The sequence below is a fragment of the Caenorhabditis remanei genome, chromosome V, assembly GCF_010183535.1.
Source record: "Caenorhabditis remanei strain PX506 chromosome V, whole genome shotgun sequence".
NCBI classification, from domain to species: domain Eukaryota; kingdom Metazoa; phylum Nematoda; class Chromadorea; order Rhabditida; family Rhabditidae; genus Caenorhabditis; species Caenorhabditis remanei.
In genome coordinates this window covers 5,595,578-5,617,312 of record NC_071332.1, presented here as the reverse complement: position 1 = coordinate 5,617,312, position 21,735 = coordinate 5,595,578, and the positions used below count along the sequence as shown (strand labels likewise).

Genomic DNA, 21,735 nt, shown 5'->3' with positions numbered 1-21,735 from the left:
TTCCCTAATAACTAGCATAGGAAAGTGTTCCAGAAATATCTGAAGTTCTCAGAACCATACAATTCCAATAAAATATGAATTTTACCGCCTTCTCAACCGAGCAGAGACATTATTATAACTTGCAACCCAATAACATTAGCCACGCAATCTGTTGCTTTTTTCTTCCTTTCACAATCTGTGGGTGTTTCCTGAAAGCTGAAACCTCCAGACACTTTTATTCTAACTTTGTTGGTTTAGATTCATTTTACTTAGATGGCGAAGAAGAAAAACAGAAATTTCAAAAAGAATGGCTTTCAGATATTTTACTGAATAGCATTCTAATTTTTTCCATTATTTAGGTAAAAAAGTTCTGGGAAAAAGTGGCGAAAGGAGACAAATTCTCAACACGAAAAGTTCCACTCTCACGATAATCTCATCCACTTTCTCCTTTTTTTCCTTCATTCTTCTCGCTGTTCTTCGTTTTTCTTCTTCCGCCATTTCTTCTTCTTTTACTTTATTAACACCATCCATCTATCTGACCCTTATTCTTTTAGAGTTTTAGTTTTGATATATCTTTAGAACTTTGCATTATGCCCCACTAGGTTCGAATGAATTGGAATGAAATGAAGAAGAAGCTCTTTCGAGAGAAAGAGAGATTTCCCAATTTGCATATGGAATTGATAATTAATGGTGGGGGCGAACGAGAGCCAGAGAGCAGTCAACATGCTCTTTGAAAAAGAAGAATGCTTCTCTCTCTTCATGTTTCAACTAATTTGGATGCATGTTATGAACAGTGGAACAGCCATTCAATACACTTATGGGAGGAAAGAGCCTAATCTGCTTAGTGGTCACTTTCTCGCGGATCGCTTTTCTTCTTGTTTTGTTTGCCCTTTCCTCGTTGCACACACCCGATAAAAAGAGAAGGAGAGAAAGGTATTTGTCTCTCTGTTATTGAGCATCCGATCTCCCTCATCTACTGTGTATTTGAAAGAGATGATAGAGGTTAACTGTCAGCTTACGACTCTCTTCAGTCACCCCTTTTCGTACTATTATGATTTCTGACTGTCTGGCTCAGTATCTAGAAACACATCACTTTCTTGACTGCAACTAAATATTGTGAATAATTGTAACTAATCCTCATAAGATCCAATTATTTACGCAACATTCCACAGTATTTCAGCAAGATTAATTTTTAGACAATCTAACTTACTAGGGAAGGTCATGGAGTCCGTTTGGGGTTATGGGACGTGACCTATATCATTCGAAAACTGAGAAAACGCTGATTCCAAATATACATATTCAGTATTTTGGCCTCGATGCCTTACATTTCAAGAAAAATAAGGGCAAATGTCAAATCATTCACCAGCAAAAATTGCAAAAAAGTTTCGCGTATCAGGTAATAACTCTCTATTTTCGTATTTTTGACCTTGTTTTTCTCGAATACTAGGCTTCGAGGGCAAAAACTGAGTATATATTCGGAATCAGCGTTTTCTCAGCTTTCCAAAGATATAGGTAATGTCCCATAACTCCAAACTGACTTCATGGCCTTTCCTAATCAGTCTTTGCCTTTTAACTATGCTTCTCTTTATTCCAAAAAGTGAACCAAGGCTCTACTAATCAGAGTTTTGGCCACGCCCTACCATGGCCTCCAATCTATTCCAACTTTGTCCATTCTTGACTCCTCGGTAAAACAGTTTTCACTCTGTTTCGAATCGCGCGTACGTGTCAATAAATGAATATTTTCCGAGACGATCGGAAGAGTGAAAAAGAGCACACATACACTAAAAAACAAACACAATAATGTTCAGTTTTGTGGCTCAGCTGCTCTTGTCTGGCCTGTTAGTTGGTTGCTCCTGTGCTGGAATCTCTCTGCGGCCTTCCGCAAAAGAATCATCGTTTTTTGCGCTTTGCGCTTCCGAAAAGTTCCAAGGAGCAAACTTGAATTGGAGCAGGAGGAGGGAGTCAAAGTGAATGCAAGTGCACAAGCATACACATTCAACTCATTTCTTGGGGTGTCAACAAGTAGTTCTTTTCCAGTACATCATCATCATTTATAATGTGAAAGCTAGTAGAAGGGACGGGAAGGATTGACCCTTGATGGGCATGTGTGTATTTGTATGTTCTTCGGTGGTAAAGGGGAGACATATTGCATCTCTTTTCTCCTTTCTCCCGTCTTCTTCTTCTCCCACTCGCCACCCCGATTAGACCACCCCTCCAAGAGAGAGAAACCACAGCCGGTGTTCGTCGTTCTCGCTTATTTATTCTTCTGCCATTTCATTGCGTCTTGATTCTTTGAATGCTAAGTGTGTGTCGACAATCTTTACGAGAGTAGAGTACGTATCAAAACCTTCTATACTTCTACGACTACTTCGTCATGCTTCATGCTGGATTCGATTGTTAGCTAGACGCTTCTAGAGAATTTTTGAACTTGTAAACCTGCGGGGGGCATCTGAATCATTTTCATTACTTGTAAGCCAAATCAGGACTCCTGAAGATTAGCTAATTTTTGGGACGACATGAAATTTTTGATCTGAGGATTATTTATCAAAGTAGGCCTATGTTAAGAGTAATTATAGTTCCAATAACTGTGATACCTTCCGCATCTCAGTAAACATCTCAGTAAACAATTTATCAAACTATCCTTATGTGGGTGTTCCACTTATTCTTCGAGCGACCGTTGATGTTCTAATTGTTTCTCAAATCTTGATCGTCTCCTGCTGCCAATCTCACAAAAAGTTTACAAGTTCCGACAGGTTAGTCTCCAGTCAAGGTCTTTTTTCATCTTTTCTCCCATTCATTTTCTCCAATTTCGTCCTCATCTCTACTACACATGACCACTTCTTTTTATTTCGACATATCTCATGATCCATTCGATTTCTATTTATTTCGGTTTTCTACATCTTCAGAGTTTGTGGTTACAATTGCTATCAAATCTGATGCATGAGATGTACTACGGTAGGATGTTGTAGTGTGTGAAGATTAGAGCTGAAGGGTAAACGCATGAGATTCCAATTTGAAAACACAACTTTCTAAACTCGAGTTTTATGTTCCGAGACCGCGATTCTGTTAATATTCTATTACTGAATAAGACATCTGATCGTGATCTACCTAATTGTTACTTGACACCTTTATCAGTGTCTTGATCTGCTTCACGGGTCTAAAACGATACAATGGGAAGGTTGCTTTTCTTAGCTTACCCTTCATATCCAGGCACGCCTCGCATAGTTTAGTTTCCTCATAACTTCTCTTTTGAGCATCTGTTCGAAAAATCAAAAAAGCCATTACCACTCCTCATGACCAACTCATTTCCTGCCCACTTCGAAAACCAGTACCGCCTTTTCCGATTTGGGGAGAAAGATGTGGCAAAAAGTTGCCGAGTAGTTGAAAACAAACACAAACATCAGCCGTCGTCTTCATCCTCCCTTCGGAGCACTCCCATCAATTTCCACGTTCCAATTTTTTGGTTGGTAGGGGTAACACACACCACCCGGTTAGTTCATTGTTTGTCCTCTCTTCCTCTGTGCTCGGTTGCTCAGCGTGTGTGTTTATGTGTGTATATGCGCTCCCGGTTGCCTTTGACAAAATAATCAGTGAAAAGGTATGTAGCACCTGCATCAATTTTCCACCATTCCAGCAGCTCCTTATTTTCACATCCACCTTCGTTTTTTTTCTTTTGGAGCGCACATATGTTTCGTTACTAGGTCGCCCCCTTGGTTGCTTTCCTTCTTATACCTACATCACATTCTACATATATAACTTCCAATTCAAGGGTGTTTGTTTTGAATGAAATGATGGAAGAATGAGAATAAAAAAGGAGAAGACGATGGAGGCAAATGAGGTACCGACGACGCGGCGCGCGAGCGCCCTCACCAGAAAGAACAAAAAAAAGGAATGAGAGAAGGTGCTAGTGAGTATATGAGACGAAGAGACGCAGTGAACTTTTCCGCGCCGTTTTGTATTGCATTTATAATCGAAACTCTCTCCCCCTCAGGCCCCCAACTACCACGCTCCAACCATTTCGAAACCAGACTTATTCTGAAAAATATATGAAAACAGCTGATTATCTTCTGGGCTCTATATAATCAGAAGGGTGGTGATCAAAGCTCTCAAAATTTCCAAAGTCATGTGTTTATAGTAAGGTTTTACACATTATTCAGGTTTTTCTCCAATGAAATTCCCAAACCTAAAGTTCTGAACGGCTCCAATTACTACAGTATTCACACGTCTAGCTCTTATTCTCTCTGTTTCTAAAGTTTGTAATCCAAAACATTTTCTTTGAAATTTAAGATCAAGGATCTTATATCCATTCTTAAGGTCACTCGAAAGAATATGAGCCATATGTATTAAAATTCTTCTCACATTTTTTTGCTCATACACTCTCACACTTTGTTTATTGCTTATGGTCAACGCACCCCGTTCGTCAAGCTCTTCTTCTTCTTCTACTACTTCATTCTCTTTTCTTCTCCCATATTCATTTCTCACAACGGACCCTCGTTCTCATTTTTCTCCGTTGTTTCCGAGCCACCCGAACCCAAGAAGTCTGACCTTTTTTACAGTGACGCAACGCGGCATGCCATCATTCGACAACGGAGGAAATGAGGGGAGGACAACAGCCGGGGAGGGATAGAAAATGACACACTATCCGACCCATTCACTTATTCTTCACACAGGCCTTTCTCCCTCTCACCCAGATCACCTCTATTGCGCGAGGAGGCAAAGCGTACAGAGAGAATTGAGAGAGCGCTCAAATGTTTATTGGTACAATCGGCAGTGTCACCTACACATACAAATCGTCAGAAAGAAAAGAGCTTTCGGTTTTGTCTTATTAGAGTGTAAGAGATTGAAAATCGTTTCATTAGGTTTTGAATGTAGTCCTATAGTGAGATTGGAGAAACTGAACATCTAGGTTTCGGGTTACGGTAGGTCACCTCACATTTGTTACGAACAGATTCTTCCTCTAAGAGCTAGGTTCACAAGAAGGTCTCCAAGTCTCTAGACGTGGAAGGTGAGATATTGAGTTTCCAGTGAAAACCTAGATTCCAGTTTAGTACACTTTGCATTCTAGAACTCAACCTACTGATTGAGATAACTGAAATTCCAGAATCTGGTTGAAACTCTCAAAAGACTAACTTCAAACTCTCAGATTTTATAGTCTAATCTGTTTTAGAAGCAAAAAATCACATTCTCTAGCCTTATGAACATCAGACCTCCTATTAAATGGATGCGCTCTCATGCCCTCCAAAACCTATCCAGATGTTCCGGAAACCTCTAGATTAACTACCCGTTTTTACCGAAGGCTGTCTTCTCAAGTCTTCTCAATTTTCCATGCTCTTCACGGCTCTCCTTTCTTCTGATCCCAATAAATTGTGTGGTTGACCTTCACTTTTCTCTTGGTTCTCTTGCCAACCGCCTGCTTTTCGCGCACGGACCCCAATAGACATAATCTCCACACCAGATGTTCATCCTCGCTATTCTCTTTTCATTTTTTCTCAGTCCACCCAATGACATTCACTTCTTCATATCCCTTTTCGCTTCCTATTTAAATCGAATACTGATTTACATTCTATCCTTCTCCTTCTTCTCCAAAAGTAGAATACGAAGAAGAACGACCGTTCCTTCTCCTTTTTCTCCTTTCCAATAAGCTTGTGTCGGAGAGAGACCAGGGGCGAAAAAAGCGAGAAGAAGAACTTGACCTTTTTGCAAATCGCGTTGCGTCGCCCCCGGTATTCTCTTTTCTGTTTTCTCTGTTGTCTGTGAGGTTGGCCATCAATAACATAACACAAACCGATCATCTCATTCATCACCCGCCAACCACTTCTTGTTCTTTTTTATAACCTTTTTGATAAGGTGGGAGAGGGTAAATGTGAAATCCTAGTGGGGCGCATTGAAGAGGTAGCAAAGTGGTTTTCCTACTGTAAGCAGGTACTGTAGACATACCTGGGATTTTGATCTAGACTGAACGCCTTCACACTTTGCCATTCTCACCAATATCTTCATATTCACCTAATTTCCTCCTACTGTCGAAAAAATAAAGTTTCGACAAGGATTTTCAAAAAAAATTTCGCGCGCTGAAACGCGCAAGCGCATAAAGTTCTGGGCGGAGCTTAAACTGCAAGCTTAAATAAGCGGCGCGGTTCTAATTCCAGTTGTTTTTTCCAAATTAAGAACCGCGCCGCTTGCAGTTTAAGCTCCGCCCAGAACTTTATGCGCTTGCGCGTTTCAGCGCGCGAAATTTTTTTTGAAAATCCTTGTCGAAACTTTATTTTTTCGACAGTAGACCTGACGATCAGAATCCTAATAACACCCTACAGTAAGTCTATCTAATCTAATCCCACTATCATCTCAAGAACTCAATTCTTGAACTACCAGCCGTGTTGACATATATAGGCATGTGTAGTATACCTTTTATGTGTAAATATGTCAGGCATTGCATTCTCAATGTTTGTGTGTTCCTTCCTCCCCCAAACAGACTCTTTCTCTTCATTTCGTTTTCACACAAATTTGTATTCTAGAAAATGAGAGAAAACCTTCTTCATTCCTCGATGAGACCAGTATAAGTACACTTTCTTCCTCTCTTCCCTTTTTGCCCAATTTTGTTCGAAATGTCAGCTGAGGGTGTTGGAAAGAGAAGAACAGATAACTACAAAACACCACCAGCCGCCCGCCAGTGTCGCATAGTTATTTGTCAATTGCATCTTTTTGGTAGTTAGTGTCCACTAACCAACCTCCTCCTCTGTTATCATACGGGAGAAAATGTTTGAATGTACATAATGTTTGAGAGAAAGAATCATGAAAGGAGGAAAGTTGATAAGCGTAACTGAATGGAAGAGACACTTTTTGTCATTTCTCATGGAACTATTTTCTTTATTTACATGTCTATTATATGTCAACGTAATGACACTCCCATCAAAGGCTACTGAGTGTGATTCAAGGTCCAATAACTACTAGGTAATGAGGCCTCAAGCCAATGGGAAAAATGAAATATTTTTCCGGGATTTCTGAGAAAATATAATTGTCCAAATCCTAATTTCTATCCTTCACGTCCGAGTTTAGTTTTTACCTATTGTATACTTGAGAGCTTCACAGAATTCATGGTAACTAAGTGACCCGACTCGCTCATTAGGATAATGGCTCAGCTGGATAGAGCCTTTTTACTTCTAAGCGCTCACCATGGGAACCAAAAAGGTTCAGTGCTCATCGAGCATTAATCCTCTGGGGTGTAGTTCACACTGTATCCCAATGAGATACGTCACTTTTTATTAGTATAGGTCATTCGCCTATTGTCACCAAATGCAACAACATCTCACCGTCTCCCCTAGGGCCCATTGAGCCCCCTCCCCCGTTCCGGTATTAGGTAGTCCTCTCAGCGCTTTTTGAACAACCAAGTGCTTGGACTAGCTTCTAGACATCAAAAGAAATCTGAACCATTTCTTGAAATAAAAGATGAGGTCATTGATAAGCGGACAGAGTTTCCGACAACTATTAGTACTGTTTGTTGACACGTTGATCATGCGCCATGATAACTAACCAAAAAGATCGGAGAGGTTTTTGATTTTCCGACAACTTTTTCTCTGTTTCAACATATATACAATTTGATACAAATCGGAACGAGTCAGTTAGTCATCTCTGCCATGACAAATAACCTTGAAAACAACAGTCTCAAAACAAAAACGTTCTGTCTATTCAACTTTTTCTTTCTTCCCATTTCTAACGTTTTCCAATCCAACTGCACCATTCATTTCCCACGCCGTATCTTCTGTGTGGGTCTCCCAGGTGTCTTCTGAAAGCGTCCTTCGGCAGAACGAGGGTGATTTCTAGGGTGTTGCTTGCCCTCTATTAAACCATCTTCTATTCTCCGCCAAAATGACGACTCATCGACACATTTTCATCGGAGGGGGCGCCCTGTCTCTCCGAGTAATACCATAAAACTTTTGTGTGTCCGGTGTGCGCGCCCTTCCGAGCGCCCGGCCATCGTTGTTATAGCGGGAGAAGGAGGTGAGAGCGTTGCTATTACTGAATGAAGAATTAAAAAAGAGAAGAAGCGTGTCTAGATTCGTCGTTCTCGATGTGGCTTGTCTCCTCCTTCTTCTTCTTCTTCTCGATTGCATAATAATGTATTCATCAAATCAAACATACATTGTGCGAACAAGCGAATGTTCGACGTTCTCCTACTTCTTCTTTACCATCTATATACGTCTGCTTCTTTCTCTTTTTTTTTCGAAAAAGAATGCAGATGTGTCTATTGTCATGTTACTGTTACAAATACTGTAAAGTGTGTAAACTTATCGCCTATATAACCTAGAACTAGTTGACTCGTATACTAGCCATTTTGCTGCCGGTGGTTGGTGCAAATAATAATTTTTCTCGTTTTTCTATACACAAATGTGTCATCTTTGTTATCAGTTCGATGTTCCTTTTCTGCAAGTGTGCCTTCGTTGGTATACTTAATGATACAGAAGGAAGCAATATGAAAAATTGGATAATTAGTTTTTGGAGCATTTCGTGATCAAGCTCTAACAGATATCTGATCTATCTGTTTTGTTAAGAACTTCTTAGATTATGTGGGACTATTGAAATTTATACTGTATCCTTTGATCTCCTAGATGCTTCTCTATTCTTAAATTCTCAAGTCAATTATTCATTCACCAATTAATTGCATATAAATTCTTATCACCTTTTCCATCATTCTCCGACACTCCAGAGATTCTTCTCCTTCTTCTTAATGTGTCTATTTCTTTTTTTGCTTTTCCTTCTTATCACCTCCTTCTCCCGCACCGTCTTATCAGCTAGTCGGATCTGCGCGCAGCAGTAACACACCGACAATAAATGAACAACACAAAAAATCACTGTCTCTCCTCAGAACAAAACGAACAAAAGTGCGCGGGCGCCTCGTTTTCTTCATCGGAGGCGCCGACACCGTTTCCATCTCTCTCTTGAAGAAGAAGAAGAACGGTTGTATTGGATTGGGATAGTATGGGGAAGAAGGAAGGAGTGTTGCCTGCCGGCTTTTGCGCGAGCGACAAGCGATGCGTTTCGTTTTCATCCCGACCTAACACTAACCGCCACACATACACTTATACACACTGTCAGGCATCTTTGTGAGATGAGAGACATGCCTGCTGCCTGGCTGTTGGGTGCGGATGGTGCGCGCAATCGGACAGATAGAGACACAGTGTGTGACAGACGTTTTATTATTATAATGCTACGCAGATGAATACGTCTTTATCCGTCCTTCGGGGGGTGGAAGTCCAATACCTCATTTCCTTTTTTTGAGGCCGAAGGCGAAGGAATAAGGGCAAGAGTGGTTTGCAGGTCTTCTGATTTCTCGTGAACCCGCAAGACCTAGGATCTAGACTTTTCTAAGCTACAGTAGCCCAAGCCAACTCTCCTCAGATCTCAGATTTTATAGTATCTCCAAAAGAGCTTAAAATCTTTGGGATGTACTTCTCGAAGTATTTTACTGTACAAAAACACTCTAGATTCTAAAAACTGCTAACCATGTTTTTATACTGTTAGGCCTAAACTTGAAATGGCTCTGCTCACCGAGGTTCCAGAATCTTCAAGATCCTCAAGGATTTCAGTGTATAGGTATCAAGAATCTCGAGGTATAATGTTTGCTCTTTTGGAATTCCTATCCATATCCCACACTCCTTATCTATAAAAGCCATTGCTTGACCTCGGTTACGAGTATTATTATTTGTAGATCTTATCTACAGTCTGTCAATTAGGTGCTCTTAGGTATCTGTAGCAATTTTACGACAGCTACAGCAGACTTACGAGAATACCAGTGACAACAAGCGTTCCCCTGACTCAACCTCCAATTACCATCTTATTTAGAGCAACGTATCCCCTGGCAACATCAGTCTGTTATTTCATGTTCTGATGACCTGACCCTCCTTCTCCTTTTCTCCTCCCCCCCCCCCCCCTCCTCCATGTACACAAAAGGGCACACACACAAATATACACGCCAACCCATCAGGAGTACCACCTGCCATCTGTACACCCTTTCGCCTTTTTCTTCCCCCTTTCCCCTTTTTTTTCACTCCTAGATAACCTTCAACTACTCATACAGAAGACAAACTAACTACTAGTATTAGTAGCCGTGTGTGTCTGTATGCCTCTGTATCGCTAGTCAGTCTCGAAACCATTCGCCTCATTCATTTTTGCCTCGTTTTTTTCTTCAATGACTGAAGCGTCGGGGGGCGACGACGACGACAATCGGTTGGTGACAAGCAAGGAGAAAGCAATTATACGTATAGAAGAAGGGAAACCGGCCGACACCTATTCCTCTACTAGCCCATTACTTCTTCAAGTCATTTCGAAAAGAGTGGCTGTGTCAGAGAACTCCCTAAATATCTGTTCGAGACATAAAAGCCTGTTCTTTTTCTTATTTATTAAACGAAACATTCTGAAAATCTTCTTTTTGAGTTTGTTCTCTGACTGGAGCAACGTTCTGAAGCTCCACGCACAGATCCTTTAAACTTATTCTTTTATTGAATACCCCCTAAGTCAGACTGAAAAATAAAAAACTCACAATCAGAGTTCTTTATTATTTTTCTCACTCATTTTCCTTTTTTCAGTCTTTCTCATCAGTATTTTCCCTTTCACTACTGTACTCTCGACTTCTCCGCCGTTCCACCTCTTCTTCTTAGTTTTTTGACTTTTCTCTACATTGCAACAAGTGTAATTCTTTTTCAGTTTCTCACATTTTGTCTTCTAAAATGGTTATCAATCAGTCTCTCCATCAAAAAAAAGCGAAAAGAACCTGTCTTTTGGTCTTTTCTCGGGAGAAGATGCTTCTCCATTTTGATGCTTCTTCGTCTTCGTTTTTGCTGCCATCCTCTCTCATTCTCTTATTTTTTGTTGTACAGTCTCATTTTCTCTTCTTCTACATATACATTCATTAATTTCTATGTCCTTCTAAATCTTCTTCTTCTCACTTCTCCGCAGCCACTTTCACCTTTTTAATCTTCAGAATAAAATGAAATCCGGACCGTCCGCAGTCACCTCAACATCTACATCATCAATGCATCATTGGGTGCCAACCTCTCTCCGAGAGCCACCAAACAAATATCAGAAGATCAGCAGCACCTCATCAGCACCAGTTCATGCTTCGCTCAAAATGGTATGTGATATTCTTGGTTGGGGTAATAGAAATAATACGGGGCACATAATTGGAAGAGGAAGAGAGGTACAACAATAGCCAATTAATCGTTTATGCGCAATGTACAACAAGTGCGACCCCCGCGAGAGAGAAAGTCCTTGACAAGAACATCTGTCCCTTTCTTCAAAAGAATGACTTATTCTTGCTTCATTAAACACAAAAGTCTACTCTTATTACAATAAGCTCTTTCAGAAAACCACCGCAAGATCCAGAAAGCGACACTCGCCAAAGGCAACCACACTCGACCCACTTCCAGCTATATCCACTATCTTTGATTCTGGATCCTCATCTCACAGCTCCAGCTCAAACTCATCGTATGGGTCATACTGTCAGTTCTCCCCAGAAGGATCCTACACCATGTACCATCTCCCGATGAACTACATTCCGTATCTCGGAGAGCCAACCATTACCGTAACCGCATCAACTAGCACAATGGCCAGCCCAGCTCCACTGATGAATTCTCCTCCGATGTCGGCAGATGAGCACAAGCCAATCAACCAACCACTTTTCATCCAGACAGCTGAATACCCATATGACTATTCCGTCCCAGACCCAACCGGTGGTTACCCTAGTAGTGCCACAATTAATGCAAGTCAGCTCTTGCTCCGTCCAGTTCCTAATGGACATGCATAAAGCCTGAACTCCCCCTTAAAAATGATCCCTGTTAAGTTTAAGCCGTTGTTCTTTTTATGTTACTCGCTTTACAATCACTTCTTACTTTTCTTTCTTTAATCATCTTTCCTATTTCCCTTCTCGTTTCTTTTCTCGGGTCAATCCAAACGACCTCAAGTTTACATTTCGAGTTTTCCGCTTCTTCAACTACAAACATCATTTCTCTTCTCTCTCCTCTCAATCCTACCATAAATCTACACACGGGCCACACCTCCCCCTTGCTCTTCCCATTCAATTTCTTGCTTTATGTGCCCATGTATTTTTGCTCCGCCCCCTAACTATTTTGATGTACATAGTCCCCACCCTCCCCAAATCTTCTCAACTCATCGTTCTCTCTGACGGATTTCTCATTCCCCCCAAAACATTGTATTTTTTGTTTTTAACGTTTTTCTGACCATAATAAAACGAGTGATGTTATGATATAAAATGTGTTGAGCAAACAATGAAAAAAAGTAATAAAAGTGGAACTAACCGACAATATGCTGACCGGGCGGAGAAATTCGTGTGATCGTGACACTTCTCACATTCGCTGCTTCGTCAACATAGATTCGACTGTCTGAAATTGAAGATCTTGGATCAGTACGGTCTATAAACGAACAGTCACACACAATTTACAGATTCCAAGTCGGTTATTACAAACCTATGGCTGAATTATTTACAGCAATTCTTTAAAATTTTATAATGTTCAGGCATATCAGCAAAAGCATGTGGATGTGTGCTCAAAGTGAGTAACTCCCGCAAAACAGTTCCTTTTGAATCATCTAACGTTTATCTTTATTCAAAGGTGGATTTCGACATTTTGGGGAATATGAACGTTCCTACGATAATACCTAAAAACCCCGAAAAAATTCCCAAGATGCGAATTTTCAGCAAAATGTGGTCTATTTTTTTTTCGTTTTTGTGCTAATGATGAACTTCAAGAAAATATGTGGATAGAACGTTTCTCTGAGTTTTTAATTATTATCATAGGAATTTCCATATTTTTCTACATGTTTTGAAACATATTCCCAAATTTCTGAAATCCCTTTCAGTGCTGTTGTCCATGAAGCCCAATTCATAACAACACGCTTTCCGGGTTACGGTAGAATTCAAATATATGTATCTCAGAAACAATTTCCACCATCTGCTTCTGTGACCTCTCGGCGTTTCTTTTTTCAAAACAAACGGATAAGATCCTAAAAGTTGTTTGGTTTTCAAAACATCCACAAAATATTGAAGGTTAGTAATCGAAGGCTTTCGAATTTGAAAAGGAAACTGATGTTTGAAAAGTTTCAAAGCTGGGATTCGACAAACTTGAAAAATAAATCATCATGATATATGTCAACAAGTGTCAGCGGATTCCGTTCATTTTCCTCTTCTCATTCTATTCTTTCAATACTTTTTCCTCTCCCGATCAAAATGCTACAACTACTATTGGGATACATTCGAACACAAAGGATAGCTTTCAATTTCTCACAGTTCAATTTCTTTTTCTCATCAATCACTCTCCCACTCCCTCAAATTCCGATTGGGCAACAACATACAAGTGTGTGGAGTGTTTGAGACGAACAGATGATTGGCGACACGTGTGAAATCGGGTGCCTCAGTGTCTGTCGAAGAAGAGGAGACAACGGCCGACGACGACGGTTTGCAGTATTTGATGATTAGGCGGAGAGTGAGAAATAACAGAAAGGCGATTACGATTATGGGTGTCAACACGGTGAATACGTCCATTCTGAAAATAAGGCTGCGGGTTTCAAGGTTAGAAAATAACGATTTGAAAAAGGAAGGAAGTGGTTGAGGAAACATAAATTGAGATGGTAGGAGAGATATCTTGTATGACTCTAGAAACCAGTAAAATTTATTTTGAAATTACCGTAAAATCTGTAATAGAGGCGCACCTAGCGGTACCTGTTCACAGTGGTATATCTCGGTTCCCAAAAGAAATATCGAAAAGCTTTAAACTGACAAATTATAGCTTAACAATCATAGAATATTTCTTCAGTTGAAAACATTTTAATATCTTTGAAAACAGCCGAGGTCGGATGCTCTAAACTCTGGCTAGCTGGTGCGCCTCTATCACAGGTCTTACGGTTTAAAATTGGTCTGATGCTATAGCATTCCCCTACACTGAATCTAAAAACCAACAAAATTGTGAACAGATAAGGATATCTTCTTCTAAAGCTTCTATTTTTCTGATAAAATCTCTTCTAGATGATTCATGTCAGTAGTAAGCGGATTGTAGGATTTTGCTTGAATTGAACGCGTATAAGACTCTGGGACTCAATTATTTTATTGACTATGTATCTTTGGAAAAATTTCATTTTGCTGTAAAAATGTTATGATTAGGTATAATTTGAAATTCGGGTAAATTCTATCTACAACGAATCATAGTGACCAAAAACGTGTCATTTAAGATGGTGCTGCCTTCGAGTCAGAATTATGAATCAGAATCAATTTAAAAAATGTTAAACGTTATATTTACGCAATTAGATCTAGATTTGACGCTTCTGATTTGCACCTGTTTCGATTCGGATAGTTCTGATTGGAAGGATCTTGGAGACTTATACTTATATAATTCAACATTTTGAAGTTTTCTCGTTTTTATGTAAGACGGATCTACTGGTTATCAAAGATACTCATCCGATTCATATAGTTACGATGATATTTCCTTGTCCCTTGTAAGGTTTTTGCTTGCTTTTGGTATCCTTTATACTAATTTCAATTGATTCTCAAGTGACATGAAAAAAGGAAAAAGACTTCTGGAAAAGCTAGAACCCATTTTCGAATACATAGAGATAGAGTTCTTAGTTATTGTGCCTTCTTCATATCAGGTCAATAAACAAATCGTTTTCTAAAAATAGGAAAAAGAAACTGAATTCAGAAAAAAATTTGACAAATTTCCACCGAAAGAAGAGAAAAAACTAGCATCGTTTTTTGCCCAATGTGAAATGCCTCCACCTCCTCCTTGTCTCGTTGCCAAGAGCTACATCCGATTTACGAGAGGATGAATCCAGATTTTCTTCTGTTTTCCCATTTGTTTTTATGTGAAATCGAAAGAGTAAAAAAGGGGATGACTTCATTGGGTTCCTAGGAAACATGGGCGAAAAATGAATTAAAAGAGGTCGGATAAAGAAGAGATGTTTTAGCTCAAGTGATGAACTGTCGTATGTCGTCTTGTAGTCAATGTGGTCCGTGTGAACATGGATGGCTCTGATTTCTTATGCGTCGACCTGGAAAACTGTTGTGTTGCACAAAGAAGAGAAACATCAATACAGATTTGATATTTTCGAAACATTTTCCCCGTTTGTGAAGTTTCCTCTGTCTATGAATTTGTCTAGAACAGTGCATACGGAACAGAAAATTTAAGTACGAATAATCTAGCTAATACTGATAAACTTAGCAGTCTACATTAACCTACTCAACGTAATTTTGCGAGTCGTGCATGACTGCTACTCACATCTCAGCCCTCCAAATAGTTACTTCTCTCACAGTTACTGTGCTGACTTTCATCGATCTGATTCACACAATTTATAGAATTTATAGAAAGTTGAACTAGCTATTCAAAGAGAAAACTTTGAAAAGGAAACTCACTTGATTCCCAGTAAATGATAGAATTGGGCACGTAGCTCTTTCCGAAAACGAAACGCAATTATTGTATTGACGACTGATAGGAAACCAGGCATTGCGTATGTAACTGCCACTTCAATATCTCCCCATTCAGTGATATCCCATCTTATTGTCAGCATTACTACTGCTGGAGAGGCTAGAAGAACGATAGATGTTCCAGACATTGCTAATATCATTCCAAGTTTGTCATCCTGTGATCCGAATTTACTTTTTGTCAGGTTCTGAAAAATAAGAATTAAGCAATTAGAGTTCGAGAATCTAGCTACCGTCATTACCCGGCGAGTAGCCCAGACAACGAGAGTTGATACGAAGGCGATGACGTAGGCAAGTACGATGAACGTGAAGTGGAATGTGGCATACCTGAAATTAAGAATAAGATTGAAGTTATTTGAAAAGCTACATAATCATGATCTGGGCATTCACAAGATGATCAAAGTGCATTCTTAATACTCTTAATGATCAGTCACTTTTAAAATGAAGTCATTTCTATTTCCAGATTGAAATAGTTTCAATCATGCTGAACTTTTGATTGCGAGAACAGATCAAAAACTAAGTATGCGTCAGTATCGGTCAAAAGGTTGTAAACTTTGACCGTTTTCAGTTGAAATTGTCCAATTTGTGAGTGTGTATGGTAGTATTGATTGCCCCATCAAGTGATTCTTAATGAATTATACAGATAAAAAATAGAGCTTTATTTTTGTAGTTGATAACTTTTCTGTACGGACACTCCCTAGAGACTTATGGTCAATTGTAGACAACAGCTCAAAAATCACACTATTTTGCACTGAAATTGGTCTATTTGAGGGAGAAATTACTTTGGCGATAGGTAACGTTCTAGAGTCTAGAGAGTGCTCGTACAAAAAAAGTTGTCAACTACAGAAATAAAGCTCTATGTACTTTTGATCTGTAGAATTCATTGAAAATTTACTTGATGGGACAATCAGTATTACCATGAAACACTCTCAAAGTTGGACAATTTGAACAGAAAACGGTCAAAGTTTACAACCGGTACTGTATGTAGAATATCTAATAGTTTTTTTAACTCACCATCTGCTAGTACTTGTAATAATTGCACAATGCCTTGTACCAACAACTCGATCTCCATCTGCCCCAATCACGGAGACTCCGGCAGCAACAATGGTTAACTGAAATCAATATTTATATCTTATCATAAGAGATTAACTTTTTCACTTACAACTCCCCAAACTGGTACCATTCCAGCTAATATGTATTTGAAATTTTGTGTACAAACTCTCTTGTAAACGGCTGGTCGAGCCACTGCCATAATTCTTTCAAATGACAAAAACATGGTACAAATTGATGGTAGCTGGGTACCAAGTATAAGAGAATGAGGCCAGTATTTCTGAAAATGTTCCGTTGGGATGAAATATATCAGATCCAAAAACCTACAGTAAAGAAACATGCTCTAACTGTAATAGGGACAGCCATCACTCCTGTTAATAGTTGGTGTCCTCTTCCAGTACCCAAGAAAACATAACTAACAGCTGAAACTTGAAAAAGTAGATTAACACCACACACCAACTCACCATCTAAAAGTTCACAGCAATCAAGAATGAGATATAAAATGTATTTTCTTCTTAAATCACGACTTGACAAGTATAGCGTTATAGTTGTTAAACTGCATAATATTGATATTGTTCCTAGAGAAAAATGTTTTTAAAAAAGAATGAACAGGAGGATTTTATGTAGTTACCTATTGAAATATACAAAATACACATGAAAAGTGTTTGCCCAAAGTCGACTTGGAAGTCTCCCATTGTACGATTGTCTGAAATTTCAAATTTGAGACTTATTTCAAAACAAGAATATCAGGGAACTAGAAAGGAAAACTCCGAAAACTGGCAGCACAAATGAAAAGGCATAGATGATTGTGTTAGATTTCTTTTCAAGCAGTCAGGCATAAATTTATGATATCAGAAGTAGTTTAATCTATCAAGTGAATACCTGTCATGGCGAATTCCACGTGTCGGTTAGTCATTTATTCGAAGGGAAGAAACTAGTTTGAAAGTTTCTAGAGTTAAAGAAATGTAGTATTTAGACTTCAGACTGATAACCTATTTATACATGGGATTAATCTCTCGATCTGAGTGTCAGATGATAAAAGAAATATAATCAATGAATGTCCAACTGATTCTATGAATTCTGAAGTGAGTCTAATTGAAAACCTTATCAATGGGAAGACACGTTTTCTCCGAAAATCTCAGTAGAGCTAAGAAAATATATGTCTGCGAAATCACAGATAAATGATGAACGAGACATAATTTCAGCATTGGTAACTGGTCTACCGAGAATATAAAAAATAACTCGTATGACGACATTGTAAAAACAACAACCCCCTTCGGTATGACATAATAGTTTGTTTCTTGAAATTCCGGGAACTCCAAAAAAAATAACAAAATGCTTCTCATGTACTATAGTTGTCATAGCATAACAAACCACTAACCTATTTTGAAAGTCAAAAATCCTATGCTTGACTATACATTTTACGTGTTTATCCTAAATTTTTCGGAAACACTCTCAGAAAAATATCTCCAAAATAAAACTTTCCAATGTTTTTCCAGACTAATTTGCTAGGAATTCTGTCTACTAATCTAGAGTACTATTTTTAGCAGAAATCCAAGATTTTCAACTTTCAAAAGGGTGAATTGGTTATTAGAAGGACCAGGTTTAATTAGTTCTGATAATTGCCTGTTCCAGTAATTTGACCGTTCAAATAATTTCAAAGATCGGAGGTTTAATACCTTGGAGAAAAAACAAGAGACTATGAAAACTACTTGGTCAACATTTCCAGAAAAGTGACTCAAGGAAGACGTTTCAATCCAGAAATTTGTACTATTTGCTTTTTAAAAATTGAGATCAAAATCCAGAGATGTTTCTAACCAGAAACTTTCTATTCAATCAACTCGTGTATTCAATTCAAAAAAATCTCAAGACGTACTTTCAAAAATGTGACCAATTTAGAAGAATTCCAGAGTGTACGATCATAGAATTATAATGAATGATTCATAAAGAAATAAATCCTCATTCAAAAATTTCTCTAGAGACTCACCTTCACCATAAATCATCTCAATCAATTGACCTATTCATTGCAACCTCAGCTATTGAAAATAAATCATTTTCTATAAAACCTTGATCCCACTTTTTAAGTTTGAAGACCAGTCACGAGGATCGATCTAACTTGATCAAAAACTAACAAGTTTATCTTGAATCGCGTGCAAAAATTTATGGTGAATAAAAGACAAACTACTAAAAGAGCAGAAGTCATCCAGATTGATATCCAATCATTTTCACCCAAAACAGGGCAAATGTAGAACAAAACACGGAGTCTTGATGCCTTAAAACTTGATTCTAGAGAGGGGAACACACCAACGAAACTCGATTATTTATGGTGTAGGTGTGCAAATTTAATGAAGTAACAGATAGACATGGTGAGAAAAAATGAGTCAATTGAACAAATTGTTTTCAAAACAATAATAACGAAATTTGTCTGAATTGGTTAACTAATTACAACATGGGAAATCATTGGAGGAAGAAGTAGAAATATCGGAGAAAGTGGGTGGGTGGGCTTGAGAATTTCAAGATGTTTTAATTTTGACTTTTCTACATTTTTTGTGTTGTTTTTATAAAAAGTTCTAATGCACGTTTCGTTGAGAAGAGTTTGTTTTCGTAACCAAGCTGTCTAAAAAGTTTGAAAAAGTGCAAGTTCAAGGTTTTGTTGGCTCTAGAAACCTTGTGGAAAAAACAGAAATACATTTAATATGATGCTAGTTGTAGATCACAACTACAGTACAGGCCATATTGTGCCTTTATCAGTTCAAAATGTTCAACTTTGCGAGTGTATCATAGTAATTCTGATTGTCGCACTCAGTAGGTTTTTGATGAATCCAACAGATAAAAAGTAGAACTCCGTTTTTGTAGTTGGCAACTTTTTTGTACGGGCACTCCCTAGAGAGTTATAGTAATGTTAAGTGGACAGCTCAAAAATCGCACTATTTTACACTGGATCAATTTGAGGGAGAAATAATTTTGTCGATGTGCAAGTTGCTAGGAAATGTCTGTACAAAAAAGGTGTCAACTACAAAAATGGAGTTCTACTCTTGGCCTGTTCGATCCTGTAAAAAGTTATTTTGTGGGACAGTCCGTTTCACCATGACACACTCTCAAAGTTAGGCATTTTCAACTGAAAAAGACAAAATAAGATAAACTTTTGCTTCGAACGGTTAATTCGAACGGTTAATGCATGAACATCTATAAACTAATGGCTTGGTTGACATTCATTTTGAGAACAAAATTGTTTTTTTTAGAATGATCAAACAATCCGAGAATAGCCATCAGATCACAACTTCCTGATTATCAAACTCTAAGAATGCTTGCGAAAAGAAACTCACCATTAAGCATCTCACAATCAAATTTGCCGCAGACTTTTTTATTTATTTATTTATTCTTCTCTTTTCTTTCAGACAGAAAGAGAAATAGTTTCAGATAATCGAATAATGTATAGCGGTGCAAAAGGCCGAATCAAAGATCCATTCAGGTAGAAACTTCACTTGACTCCTCCCACATGTATTCATTCACAAGGAAGTAGTGATTACTAGTCACTGACCCGTGGGATCCGATGAATATTCCAGATTGATTTTCGATTTCAGGAATTTTTCGTTTTTTTTTGCAGAGCGATTCAATAAACCAGAATATAGGAAGCCTAGTCAAATCTAATTAAATTTGGGGAAGGCGATTTTTTAAATAAAATTCGGTTAGAATAGAGGAAATTAGTGAGATTTGTGTCGTTTTTCTAAAACGATTTTTTTGGAAAAATTAATTAAAATGTGCCACCGAAAAACTCACCAACAAGATATGACATAGAATTCGAAACAATTCCGACTGATAATAGCTAGAATATATTTTTGATAGAATTCGAAATCACTTTGTTTCTTTTTTATGTCTAGCTGCATTTACCAATCAATCACTCATTTTGCAAGATTCTAGTGGGAGGATGAAAATGTCTGAAATGGAAATAAGTGAATTGAGTCCATTGGGTGGCAGGTGTATGAGTCATAATTGATTTATACGATCAGACGATGGAAATTATCTTCTTTTTTGAACTAAGCAGCATGAGTAATAGATCCACGTGGTTTGGTTTGCACTTCTAGAAACATTCCCTTTTGTTCTCTGCTATAAAAATTCACTTCCTCATTTTCTGAAATTAAATCAAGCATGTTTGGAATTACTAATATATTATTTAATCTAGAATATAAATTACAACAAATTATTTAAAGTTCCTAGCAAAAGAGATGCAACTGAAACGTTTCATTTCCTCTTCGTCTTCTTCGCATCTTCATAACCGAATCCAATTGTATCCACTTCTGGAAACGTGACATTACATCTAGGCAGAGCGATTTTCAGCTGTCGAATGAATCCTTGTCGATGTGCAACATAAGGAAGAAAGTAGAAATGTGCTCGCCGGAGTGCCTTCATTTTCAGCAGCCAATATACTGCACCGTCGGTTATACACGGATTCAACACGATTTCCTGAAATAAAAATAATTGTTCCAATTCATAGAAGTTATGACACACAAACCAGATCAGTCAGCGTTTGCGCGGGTCTTCCTTGAGCCAGAAACTTCAATCCCTCATCACCAAAATAATCACAAAAGTTGAATTTTAGTTTTTCTATTCTCCGAACATCTCTCAAATAAGTGAATCCCTCGTTTGCGACCGCCGAATCACTGGCGTCCACGTCGACAATCCACGTGTACGGAGCATTCGGCCACTGCTTCTCATAGCTGATATCACCGGTTTGAATAGCCGGCGGATTCTCCATCGACGGTTTTTCTGCGAGAGCATGTGGAATATATTCACGCATTTCTCGTTGCCTTGTGATTATTTGACCATCTGACATTCGAACACTCGTCGATCCACACTCCATTAACCATTCGAGACAAGCGAGATCTGGTCCGATTTCATGAACTCTTTTCTCATTGTACCTGTAGGAAAATTCGATGTTTTGTGTTCCAGACACCTTTAAACACGTCTGACTCACTTATTAGATAACCGCTCTGCAATTCTCCGCCGAAAACTATATAAATTCAGCGAGGGAAGTGTCGCATTGCCCCGTATTGTGCTACTACAACACGGTGTCGTTGTGAGACGAGAGGAAAGACACCGGGCATACATATAAAGCTGAGATTCGGTTTAATTGTTATTTAATATTCAATTCAGATAATATAACGACGTTTCAGACGTTTTGTACAAGAGAGAAACAACATATTTTTAGAACTTTAAATAGATAAAAA

At 38.5% G+C, this 21,735-nt stretch overlaps 4 protein-coding genes across 4 annotated transcripts; 1 reads left to right on the top strand and 3 right to left on the bottom strand.

Moving 5' to 3' along the window:
- Positions 1 to 10,960: 10,960 nt before the first annotated feature.
- GCK72_017493 (uncharacterized protein) lies at positions 10,961 to 11,776 on the top strand (the record flags this gene model as incomplete). The annotated part of the gene is made up of 2 exons (XM_053732115.1): positions 10,961 to 11,104; positions 11,336 to 11,776. 2 exons carry the CDS (start codon positions 10,961 to 10,963, stop codon positions 11,774 to 11,776), a joined length of 585 nt encoding a protein of 194 aa, XP_053581028.1.
- GCK72_017492 (uncharacterized protein) lies at positions 11,521 to 13,528 on the bottom strand (the record flags this gene model as incomplete). Its single annotated transcript, XM_053732114.1, has 3 exons — positions 11,521 to 11,663; positions 12,288 to 12,371; positions 13,339 to 13,528. 3 exons carry the CDS (start codon positions 13,526 to 13,528, stop codon positions 11,521 to 11,523), a joined length of 417 nt encoding a protein of 138 aa, XP_053581027.1.
- Positions 13,529 to 14,939: 1,411 nt separating this feature from the next.
- On the bottom strand, positions 14,940 to 16,709 carry GCK72_017491 (uncharacterized protein; the record flags this gene model as incomplete). Its single annotated transcript, XM_053732113.1, has 5 exons — positions 14,940 to 15,027; positions 15,389 to 15,645; positions 15,691 to 15,784; positions 16,472 to 16,569; positions 16,620 to 16,709. 5 exons carry the CDS (start codon positions 16,707 to 16,709, stop codon positions 14,940 to 14,942), a joined length of 627 nt encoding a protein of 208 aa, XP_053581026.1.
- A 4,040-nt stretch (positions 16,710 to 20,749) lies between these two features.
- On the bottom strand, positions 20,750 to 21,616 carry GCK72_017490 (uncharacterized protein; the record flags this gene model as incomplete). The annotated part of the gene is made up of 3 exons (XM_003102282.2): positions 20,750 to 20,971; positions 21,021 to 21,426; positions 21,483 to 21,616. 3 exons carry the CDS (start codon positions 21,614 to 21,616, stop codon positions 20,750 to 20,752), a joined length of 762 nt encoding a protein of 253 aa, XP_003102330.2.
- Positions 21,617 to 21,735: the final 119 nt, after the last annotated feature.